Here is a 12040-nt window from a genome sequence, read left to right on the forward strand (position 1 = left end):
TGCTCCTGGGATCTCCCGGGGGATCATCTTATAGGTATAGGTGAGGTGTGAAGTGCTGCACCCCAGCCACTCCAAACTCCATTCTGGCCTTTGAAAGCCCCAAAGTCCTCGCCAGCCAACACCTTGAGATATGCTCCCCATAATGCTTAGGACAAATTCCAGACGCCTCCCAAAGTCCAACTCTGCAACCTCATCTTATAACCCCACTCCCCTCACCATGCTCTGCCCCACTGTCCTTGCAGTTCACTGAACACACCAAGCCTGTTTCTAACCTAAGATCTCTGTATATGCAGTGCCTTCTATCTGGGATGCCACCTCCCCAGATGTTTGCATAGCTCCCTTCTTCCTTTCCTTCAAGTCTTTAATCGAACCTCGACTTCCCATAGAGACCATCCCAGAGCATCCTAACTCAAATAACCCCACCTCCTACCCAGTCACAACCACATTCCCCGACTCTATTTTCATCATAACACTTATCACCATCTGAAAGCATCTCATTTATGTGTTTGCCTCTTTGTTTAAGATCAGCCTTTTCTACTGGACTGTCAGCTCCAGGAGGGCAGGGCTATTGCCTGTCCTGCCTGTCTGTGTTCTATCAGCACCCGGGACAGCACCTGGCTAAGTGCTGTTGCTGAACACCTATTTGTTGAATGGGTGAATGACTGGATGAATAAACGAATGAATGACTATCCCTCTGCCTGGAGTACCTCTACAGCATTAGCTCTACTCTTCCTCCAAGTCTCATCTTTGCTAATCTTCAAGAAATTTTCCCTGATCCCCTTACAGTTTTGATCAAATGCTCCTCCTCTATGCTCCCTGGCATGGCCCTTATATGAATGGCAATTGTGTATGTTTGTCCATGTCCCCTGATAGAATATGAATTCCTTATGGTGTAGATGATACAGAAATGACAACGTCTCTCATTTGTTGTGAGAATGAAATACTGCCATCAATGCTAATAATAAGGACCATTTCTTGAGTACCTACTTCACACCAACCACTTGACTATTTGCTTTTCATGCATTATTTGAATGAAATGATATATGTAACATGCTTATAATATCCTCTGGCTCATAATAATAGGTCACTTAATAGTTGCTGTCCTTGTTATTTGTAGTAATATTAGCTGATATCTAGTGAATGATCACTACAGGCTAGACCATGTTATGTGTTTCATTGACTCATTTAATTACTACAACTCAGTAAGTTAGGGATTATTATTCCATTTCACAGATGGCAAAACTGAGGTCCAGAAAGAAATCACTTACCCTAGTTTACACAGATCAATAGTGGAGGAACCAAGGTTTAACACAAGGTCTGTTTAATTCCAAAGCTTGTGAGCATTCTTCTATACCATGCCAACTGCACCCCCACCATGCCTTACCCAGCAATCTTATATATTTTATAAAGTGCAGAGAGAAGGAAGAGAAAATAAGAACATAGCCCCAAGGCCAGGGCTCTCAGCAGACAGCCTTTGGAATCAGGCAGTGTTATTAAGAAAACACAAATCCAGCCTGTCCTTGATTAACTTATTCAGAGTTCAGCGAGGAAAGACAACATATTAGATTAACGCTAATAAAAATGAGACGCTTCTCCGGCCTGACGCTAAACTCATTTTATTTTCTCCAAGGCTGGCGAGGGCTCTGTTGATGCAGTGATGCAGGACTCAAGCTGTAGAGGATTCAGAGCCCATCATGGCCCAGGAGTGGGAGGGGAGGAGCTGCACCCAGGCTGAGCTGAGGCTGGGCAGGAGTCTGAGTTATTTGGTGTAACTGACACCTACCATGTGCCAGTCATTTACCTAGGCCTCTCTAGGTTCACATGGCCATGTGAGGGCCTGTTCTTTGAGCAGTCAAATCAGGGTTCAAATCCCAGTTCTGCAACTTGCTGGCTGTGCAGCCTTGGGCAGGTCGCTTCACCTTTCTGACATGCCATTTCCTCTTTGGGATAAAAAGTACTTAACATCAGATGGCGTTGTGATGATTACATAAGGTCAATTCGGCGTGTGCTCTCTAAGTGCCAGGTGCTGTTCAAAGCATTTACATCTATTACATCACATAATCTTCACAGTAATGAAGGAAGATAGACACTATTATTAGCTCCATCTTACAGGAGGGAAAGTCAGGCACAGAGAAGTTAAGTAACTTGCCCAAGATTACCCATCTGGGGGAGGGAGTAAACCAGTATGTAAACCCAGGTGTTGTGAGTCTTACACCTGAACCTTAAGCACTACATCACGTCACTTCTCAGTGTACAGAAAGTACATGCCAGCTACTATTATTATAATAAGCTGGCATACCACCTTAATACATGCCAGCTATTATTATTTATACAGTAATTTTGCAGGAGAAAACGGGACAATAGAGGTAATGTGAATTTCCTAAAGTCACACAGCTAATCTGGGGCAGAGCCAGGAGCTAAACCCACTTTGACTTCAAAGGCTGTGCTGCTTCTATTTCCATGAAATTACAGAGAGGCTTGGGCTGGGTATGCAGGTGGCCATGGGAAGATTTAGTCTGCATTTTTTTGGAAGGATAGCAGGAGCACCCACTTCCCATCTCCTCCAGCTGGAGATGCAATGGCTGCAGGTTACTGAGGTGCTCTGTGTCATGGACTGCTTGTCCATATTCTCCTTTCAGCTTCATATCAGGTAAAAATATTGAGTGCCATTTCGCAGATGAAGAAACAGGCTCAGAGAGGTTCAATTATTTGCCCAACATCACACAGATGCCAAGAGGCAGAGCTGACTCCGGCCCAATTTGATCAGAGTCCAAAGCCCTTATTCTTAACCACTGGATTTATACTACCTCTTTCTTAAATATATGATCTCTAACTCCATTCATTCATTCATTTATTCATTCATTCATTCATTCATTCATTCATTCATTCTATATTTATCAAACACCTACTACATGCCCAGATCTTTGCTGGGAGGTGGAGATACAGGAATGATTCAAGCACAGGTGTGTGAATATTCCTCAGAGGAAAAAGCTGTGCTTTTCCCCATTATAACACCTTTTCATTTTATTAAAATTTCTTCTACAATAAGCCAAAATTATTTCTAATTTGAAAAAATAATGGACAATACTAAGAAAATTTAGAAAAGTTTTGGGGGACCCCAAAGGAGGGACCCCATTCAGTCATGGGGTATCACAGCTGGCTTTCTGGGAAAGGAGATGGGTGAGCTTAGTATGTAGGATCCTTGTGCCTTGACCAAAGTGAGTGATGCACCCCTTCTGCCCTGGGGAAGCCTAGATATGAGCAGAAAATTCCATCGCCGGTACAAGGAAACCTGGGCAGCACTGGGTGGTCTTCTGGAGGGACCACCTTCCAGTGTTTCAGAGAATCCCCAGAAGGAGAAAAAGTATTTCTTGTGTCTTCCTTCTGTGCCAGACCCTGTGATAGGCTCAATGCATCAAATTAATGTTACTTAGGTCACTCTTAACAATATCTTTGTATTAGCTTTCTCGGGCTACTATAACAAAGTGTCACACACTGGGTGGCTTGAACAACAGATATCTATTCTCTCACAGTTCTAGAGGCCAGAAATCTGAAGTCAGGTTGTTGACAGAGCCATGCACTCTCGAAAGCTCAAAGGGAGACTCTGTTCCATGCCTTTCTCCTGGTTTCCAGTGTTCCTGGCCATCCTCAGCAACCCCTTGCTTGCAGCCACATTCCTCCAATCTCTGCTGCAGCCACATTCCTCCAATCTCCGCTTCCATTTTCACATGACCGTCTCCTTTGCGTCTGTGTCTTCATATAGCCGTCTTGTTATAAGGACACCAGTCATATTGGATTGGGACCCAACCTACTCCAGTTTAGCCTCATAACAAAATTCCATCTGCAATGACCCTATTTCCAAATAAGGCCACATTCTAGGGAATTGGAAGTCAAGACTTCAACATGTCATTTTGTTGGGGTTGGGGGGGCGGGACAGGGCACACAATTCAGCCTAACAACCCTAGTTGAATTTTTGCTCCCACTTTTCAGGTGGAGAACTGCACCTCCAAGAGTTTGAGTAATATTTGAGGCTATTGCAGCATCATGTGTGGGATTTGAACCCAGATCTGGTTAGATCTGGTTGACTCCAGTACAGCATGAGGCCTCCTATTCGTGAATCTGTTCACAAACTATAAATCAGAGGCATACAAATTAGTTCATGTTTAGCTACCCTTTTAACAAATCACCTTCATTGAAGAGAGCAAAATTTCATGAAAAGATTAATTGTAGCAAAAGAAAAAAGTAAGGGAGGAAAAAAAACTGCCACCAGGAGGGTTCTTTTCAGATGCTGGTTTCTGTACTGGAGATAAATAGCCCAGCCGGGGCGACTTTGCCATTTCAGCAGTCTTCAGACCGCTGTGGAGACGAGCTGATAGATTGTGTGAACTTGGCCATTAATCCACCCTCAAGTGGCCTGTGATTTTGTCCCTGTTTTACATATCTGACCTCCTGTCTCCGAGAGATTCTGCTACCACAGCAGGATTTGAAGGTGGAGCCCTGAGGAATGGCTGAAGAGGATTTTAGCGGGCTGGCAGTAACCATGCTAATGAGCTCAGCAGTGTGATACAACTCTGAGGACAGGGACCATGGTTGTATTGGTCGCAGCCTACACCAAAGGTCCGTGGGGAAGGGGTCACCAGATCTTTCCCAAGACAGGAAGGAAACTGACTCAATATTGATATCCTGATCCATGGAGCTCAGCCCATTAATCAGGCCATGATGCATAACATGCCTGTGTTTTCCAAAAGCATTAATAAAGGACCATGTATCTTCCTCTCCCTCCTGTTGACAGATAAGGAAACAGAGGGTCATTTGTTCATTCAACAAGTCTTTGAGCACCTGTTCTGTGGGACATCTCAGCCTGATGCCTGGTCTGGTGGGAGGGTGAGGAAGGGGATTGAGCACCATTTAAAAGCCCAGGCTTATAAAAAAGAATAAGATCATGTTTCTTGCAGGAACATGGATGGATCTGAAGGCCATTATTCTTAGCAAACTAACGCAGAAACAGAAAACCAAATACTGCATGTTCTCACTTATAAGTGGGAGCTGAGTGATGAGAACACATGGACACAAAGAGGGGAACAACAGACACTGGGAACTACTTGAAGGTACAGGGTGGTAGGAGGGAGAAGAGGTGAAAATATAGCTATTCGGTACTACGCTTAATACCTGGGTGACAAAATAATTTGTACAACAAACCTCGTGACACGAGTTTACCTATATAACAAACCTGCACATGCCTGCACTTAAAATAAAGCTTAAAAACAAATAACTAAAAGCCCAGGCTTTGGGGAAGATGGACCTATGGTAAAAATCCCAGATCTTCTCCCAAGGAACCACCCCACTTCCCAGCTCCATCCTCCTCCTGGGCAGGTCTCTCTGGGGAGACACCTCCTCCCAAGACATCTCCTCCCAATCCTGGACTCAGTGTGGCATATAGGAAGGGGCAACTTTGAATAGACAGACCTGGACATGGATTTGGTCTGAGACCCTCACTGTGGGGTGGACTCGGGCAAGTTGCTAAGCTTGAGTATCAGTGTAGTAGTTAGTGCTCCCCCTACCCCGGTGCTAAGGGACAAAAATCCACCTTCAACCAGCTTAAGCTAAAGAAGAAAATGCATTGTGTCATGTCATCAAACTACAGCAGTGGCTCTGCTGGACTGGATTTTTTAAATGAATAATTGGTGGTCTTCTTCCTGTCACTCTCATCTCTGTTCTTCTATGCCTTGGCTTGTTTGTTCTCCTACACAGATTGGCCTTGGTGCCAGGGACTGGACTGGTGGTAGCTCTGGGGTTATAGCACCTGGGAGAGGCAGATTTCTTCCTCCCAGCTTTACTCTATCAGAATGCAACAAATGGGTCATGTGTCCTTCCTTGAAGCAGTCACTGGCTGCTGGGATGGACAATATGATTGACCTTGCCAAGGTCATCATGTCTCCTGTGGTCAGGGAAAGTAAGGTCTGCTGATGGAAAAACCTATCTAGAGCAGATGCTTTAAAGGCACAAGCAGTCCACTACAGTCCACCCCTTCACTCCATGATGGACATGCAATGGACATGCCCACATACATCTTTACTCCCATTAATTTGCTTATAAAAATCTTATCTAACATGATCCACTGTTCCATAGGTAGCCAAATGTGCCTATCCTTACCCTAAGGTGAAGTCACCCAAAGTCCTATCACATCCAACTTCAAGCCCAGCATTTCTGCACCATGAGCATTCCTCCCCTTCAGGTCTTGGGGTGGCCAAAGAGAAATGAAACTTCCTCAAGTGTAAGATGGTTGGAGGACAGACCTGGGCTTTAATTTGAAGTCAGATGCTACAAGCTGTAGGAACTTGGGCAGATGACATAGGTTCCCATTGCATTTTGAAAAGAGGAAAAGCAGAAGTAACATGAGCAGTTACCAGTCAGAACATACACCATATGCCCAAACTAAGATTTGCTTCTAAGGTAAACAGATAGAAGAGTCACTATGATCAGTTGCCTCATCTCTAAAATGGGTTCCTAAGAAGTTTGTGAAGATTTAATTTTTAAAAAATGAGACATGGCCCACAGTAAAGTAGATAGCGTGTAGTAGGTGTTCAATACATGATAGTTTTGTCTCCTCTGTTTCTGTCTTTGTCTCTCTCTCTCTCTCACACACACACACACATGCACACACACACACACACACACACACACACACAATCTGTTGATCTGCTGACAAAAACTTCAGGCCACCAAAATAAACCAAACTTTACCCCTTCTCTTCCCTTCCCTCTCTCTCCCTCCCTACTCCATCATCCCTCCTTCCTTCCTTTCCTTCCTTCTCTTTCTCCCTCCAGCTCCCTCTATTTTTCCCTCCTGCCTATCCTACAGTGCATCTTTAGACACTCAGTCCTCTAGGGAATAGCTGAACTGAAGTTAGTGTGCAGCCCTTGCCCACGTGGCCACAAAGTGCTCTCTCCCAGCTCAGGTGTGAACAGCATTCGTGCCCCAAGTCAAGGGCTGTGACTCCATCTGTGGTGGGAGGGGCACGCGCTGTTGAACAAACACAGAGACAAGACCCGGGCTTCTCCAGGGCTGTCACTGTCTGGTGTGCCTGCTCCAGGGAGATGATGCTTCTTTTAAAGATGGACTGTTCTTAGTCGAGCAAATCACCTCTGTCTTATGAAGAAAATTCAAGGTGACCAGGTCAAGACACATCTCCAGCGGGGCTGAAAAAATAGTGCACTTAGCAGAGCTGTGTCCAGGGGAGTGATTGCTCAGTAATGAGCCTGCATTCTCTGCTAGATCCTGCTCTCCCCACAAGGAAGCGGGGAAAAAAGCTCACAGTTTAAACTAGACAGCTGCCTAGCCAAGGAAGTGATTAAGTGGCATTTAGTATTTTCTTCAATCATTCCCTATAAGGGACATTTAATTCCAAGTGCTGGCTGGATCCTCGGTCTGACCTCCAGTTACTGATTTGGGGGTCTCATAGACCTGGATTTAAACATTTATTCTGTGAACAATTAGCTATGGGTCTTAGGGAGGCCACTTCACCTTTCTGGGCCGCTGTTAAATCATCTAAGATAAGAGCATGACAATGTCAATATTCTCCACTTCACATGGGGGCATTACAAAGATCTCCCAACACAAAAAGCAAGAAGTTCAGAGCACAGGCTCTGAAACCAGATTGCTTGGCTTCAATTCTGAATCCACACATATGAACTGTGTTACTTTGAGCAAGTGACTTCTCCGGGCCCTTTTCTCTTCTGTATACAATGGTAATAATATTCTCATAGGATCACTGTAAGGATGCAAGGAGACAATGTATGTAAAACACTTACCAAAGTGAATGTCCAAGTAATAATAATAACAATTTAAAAAACATATGGGAAAAGACATTATAAACTGTGAAGTGCTATTTTCATGTATGGCTGTTACTATTTACCATAAAGTACAAGAAAAATGTTTACTACTTTAAGAAAAGTAAGTGTATGATTTATAATTGGATGGCTATTTCACATTATTTAAAATTTTCCTTTCAATGGAAGCATTCACCTTGACCCACAATAGAGGCAAACTGTAAAGTACTTTACACAGCACTGTGAATGGCCAGTTTCTTATTCTACTCATCTTAATTTGATGCCTATCATATGCAAGACACTATGGTAGAAACTTTTACATAAATCATTCTATTTTAACCTCACTGGATTGTTATTTTTGTTCCTGATTCAAATAAAACTAGGTCTCTGAAAGGTTAACTGGCTTAAACTTTCTAGGCCCATGCTAGGAAGTAAACAAAGTGAAATGAGGACCTAGACCTTGAGATAGCTAAGTCCAGGGCACTTTCCAAGGAAAAATAAATGTCTTAAGGCAGCTTGTAGAGATAGTAACATGTTGTCAATGTTAAGCCTTTTAGAGCTGTCTTAATGCAAGAAATAGGAAGCTCTGTTTGGTGCTTAGGGAGTGGCCTTGGCTTGGGTTCCTGGATGCCCAGCTGTCACCAGGTGACCTCAAGGGCTTGGCTGCAGCCCACAGAAGGCTTCCCTTCTCTCTGTTGGTCTCCACTGCCCTGATTAGACCAGGTTCTGCCAAGACAAATGACTTTCACTCTTTCATTTCTGCCCAAAGGAAGGACTTGACATTAAAAGGTCAACAAGGTCACATAACCAGAGACACATTGGTGAGGCTTCCTCCTGTAACCCTTGCAGCTTTGTCCCCAGCCACCTCTGACGTTTTCCTTTCCCCAAAGCCAAGTACATCGGCTGCTACCTGGATGACACCCAGAGTCGGGCCCTTCGAGGAGTGTCCTTTTTTGACTACAAAAAGATGACCATCTTCCGTTGCCAGGACAACTGTGCTGAACGGTAGGGTCCCAGCTTCCCAGACTTGTCCATTTCAGGCCCTTCCTTCTCAGATTCCTGCCTGTGGTATTCTTTGCCCTGCTATGGGAGGGTGTGTTGAAGGGTGAGTACGTGACCACAGGAAAGGTTGACGCAAGGGTGTGTGTGCATTGTGCGTATGTGCATGAGCACATCCACACAACTGAGGACTGTTCAAGAGTTGGTCTCTGGGAGTCTGTGGTTGTGCAACTGTGTCATATTGTGTCTAGGAACAATTTTGTAGCATACAGGGTACAGGGTCAGCTAGCTGTGTTTGTGAGCTTAATGCCAATATGCAATGATCTTTAAATAATAGTAGCCGTGTATGCAGGAGTCTTTGTGAATATGTGTGCAAGGGCTGAGAATTGTGCTTGTGTGTGTAGGTGTCTGATTGCATTTGTTGAATGTTCAACACTGTGTTGAGAGCATGCAAGGTTGTGAAGAATTGCACACAACTTAGAAATGCACCATTAGATGTGCATATGCATGCAGATGAGGGCTGTAAGCATAAGGCTTGCAAGATGTCCACATGAAGGGTAAGGTGAAGGTATCTAATAGTTTCTCAGTATATAAACTCCTTGTTTTTCTCCAAGGGAGAAACACTTGCTTGTTCAGACAGTGTTTTCCAATCTAAGAAGACAACGATGATTTTTATTAGACATGCACTGGGACTAGGGGGGAGTGAGTTGATGTTTTGAGAGTGGACAAGTCCCCAGAGGCCTGGTGAACAGGGACAGGACCCCTGGGGGCACCATGGGGCTGAGCTGAGCTTCTCTCCTTGTTTCTTGTGCCCCTTGACCTTGTAGTGGCTCATGAAGAGGCTCTAATATGCTCACCTTCAGGCTCCAGGTGGCTGTCTCTGACGGTCACAAGCTCTGCCAACCTCAGCTGCATGCCTGGTGTGGAAATGGGCAAGTGGGTGACCACTGAGAGACTCTTCCTGCTGTTCTTTATTTTTTATTTTTTATTTTTTTGAGATGGAGTCTTGCTCTGTCACCCAGGCTGGAGTGCAGTGGCATAATCTCGACTCACTGCAACCTCTGCCTCCCGGGTTCAAGCAATTCTCCTGCCTCAGCCTCCTGAGTAGCTGGGACTACAGGCGCATGCCACCATGCCTGGCTATTTTTTTTTTTTTTTTGGTATTTTTAGTAGAGAAAGGGTTTCACCATGTTGGTCAGGATGGTCTCGATCTCCTGACCTCATGATCCGCCCACCTCAGCTTCCCAAAGTGCTGGGATTACAGGCGTGAGCCACCAAACCTGGCCCCTGCTGTTCTTGATTAGGAAACACTGCCCCCTTTAAAATCAGCTGCCTAGGGAGCCCACTATTAAAATCCTGAGCCCAGGACCCTCTCCAATTTGAAAAGGATTCCAAGTCCTTGATAATATGAAATCACTACCTTATCTGTCAAACTTGGGTGCAGGGGGGCGGGGGAAACAGAGGTGGAGTCTACACAGCCCCTGGCCTTAATGAGCTCACAGCCTGCAAGGGGAGACAAACATGTAAACAGAGAGGGATAACATAGTCAGATAAGGGTTGAGATGGAAGAATCGCAGGCAGTTAGACATGCAGACAAGGTCTAAGCTGCCTGGGGTGAAAGGAAATACTTCTCAGAGAAGGTGACAGCCAAGATGAGTCAGAGCTACTCATGTAATTCAATTTGGTTCAGCAAATATTTGTTGACTGCCCATGGGTGCTGGACCTGATTCCAGGTGCTGGAGATGAAGAGATGAGCCATCCACAGCCCTGTCCTCAGGGGGGCTTCCCATCCAGTTGGGGAGATAGAGGCGTGAACAATAGGCTTGGGCAATAGAATAACAACAGCTTACAACAGTTAAAAAGCACTTGTTCTGTGCCAGGCACTGTCTGAGCATTTTGCAAATATTAACTCTTTAACTTCACAAGACCCCTATGAGGCAGGAATACTATCAGCCACATTCCACAGATGAGGAAACCAGGGTACAGAGACATCAAGTATAATGGGTGCTGGGGTGGATGTGCTTTGCAAGGTGCAGGAAAGTCAAGAAGATGGAAGGGATGGAGGGCTCCATGTGGAGGGTTTAGGAAGAGTTATCACGGTGAGACCATAAGCTGGGTTTTGAAGGATGAGTAGGAGTTTTCTAGGTAGGGCAGAAATAACAGCATGCTCAAAGGCCAGGACTCCTGAAATACACTGAAACACTCAGGGTGCTCAGGTAGGCAGCATGGGAGTGCACAGAGGGTACAAAGGGAGTGTCAGGAGGGGAAGCCACAGAGGTGTCCAAAGCCCAGTGAAATGGGGACTTGAAAGCTAACTAAAGCACCCAGATTTGACCAGGAGGGCAATGGGGAGCCACTGCAGGGTGTCTAACAGGGAAGTGGTCTACATTCATTCCATGAATGTGTATTAATCATCTCTCATATGCCAGGCATTGTCCAGGGATAGGTGGGCAAGACCCACAGGGTCACTGCCCTCCTGGATATTATATTCTAGAGAATAAGAACAAAAGCAATTTACAAACTACATTAAAAATCACTAATATCATTTCAAAAGTGATGAGGGTGTCTAAAGATATTATATTCTAGAGAACAAGAGCAAAAGTGCTCCCTCAAGCCTCTTTTATGGGTTTTCCTGAACCTGAACCTCAGTTTTCCTCCATCTCAGGTTTTGTCCTTCCTACTCCCAGAGCCAGAGCAAGCAATGCTCTTTTCATTTGTTTACAGAGTGGGGTAGCCACTAAGAGTCCTTTTTAGGAAAGGATTCCACCACTATGAAAAATTTCAAAAAAACTTGAAAACCTTGCAGTGCCTGCATTTTTATTTTTAGGAATTTTTCCTTGGTGAATGTGTGAGCTCATTTTTGTCCTCTCCCGAAGGGATGTGAGAGTCCCTGCCTCCCTCATGAGCTCCCTGTGCCTCTTCCCCTCACCCTAGCTCCTCTCAAGGCACAAGGAGGCACCATTCCTGGGTGATATTTCCAAGAATAAAGAAGTTGGACTCTGGAGAGATGAATGTCTCAGGTTTCCAAACAGGGAAGAGCAAGAAAGAGAGTGGGGTAGGGGAGACCACAGGACCTGGGGTGTGTGTGTGACAGCTGTACCATGTGCAGGTGTGTACAGGTGAGTGTGAATATGGACATGGTGTGTTTATGTGAATAGGTGTGGAAGGGTGAAGATGAAGGCAGGTGGATGGTCCCTGGGTGTTCCTGTCCC

General features: G+C 45.0%; 1 protein-coding gene across 3 annotated transcripts in view; it reads left to right on the forward strand.

Annotated features, from left to right (window-relative positions):
- WSCD2 (WSC domain containing 2) overlaps positions 1-12040 on the forward strand; it is a 124337-nt gene that overhangs the window by 68434 nt on the left and 43863 nt on the right. For 2 of the 3 annotated variants that reach the window (XM_054444951.2, XM_054444952.2), the window contains exon 3: positions 8720-8834. The exons of the other annotated variant lie outside the window; for it this stretch is intronic. In XM_054444951.2, the coding sequence (XP_054300926.1) occupies positions 8720-8834 (115 nt within the window). The remainder of the gene's footprint in view (positions 1-8719; positions 8835-12040) is intronic. 3 annotated transcript variants of the gene reach the window in all.

This window comes from Pongo pygmaeus, chromosome 10, assembly GCF_028885625.2.
Source record: "Pongo pygmaeus isolate AG05252 chromosome 10, NHGRI_mPonPyg2-v2.0_pri, whole genome shotgun sequence".
In the NCBI taxonomy this organism is placed as follows: Eukaryota; Metazoa; Chordata; class Mammalia; order Primates; family Hominidae; genus Pongo; species Pongo pygmaeus.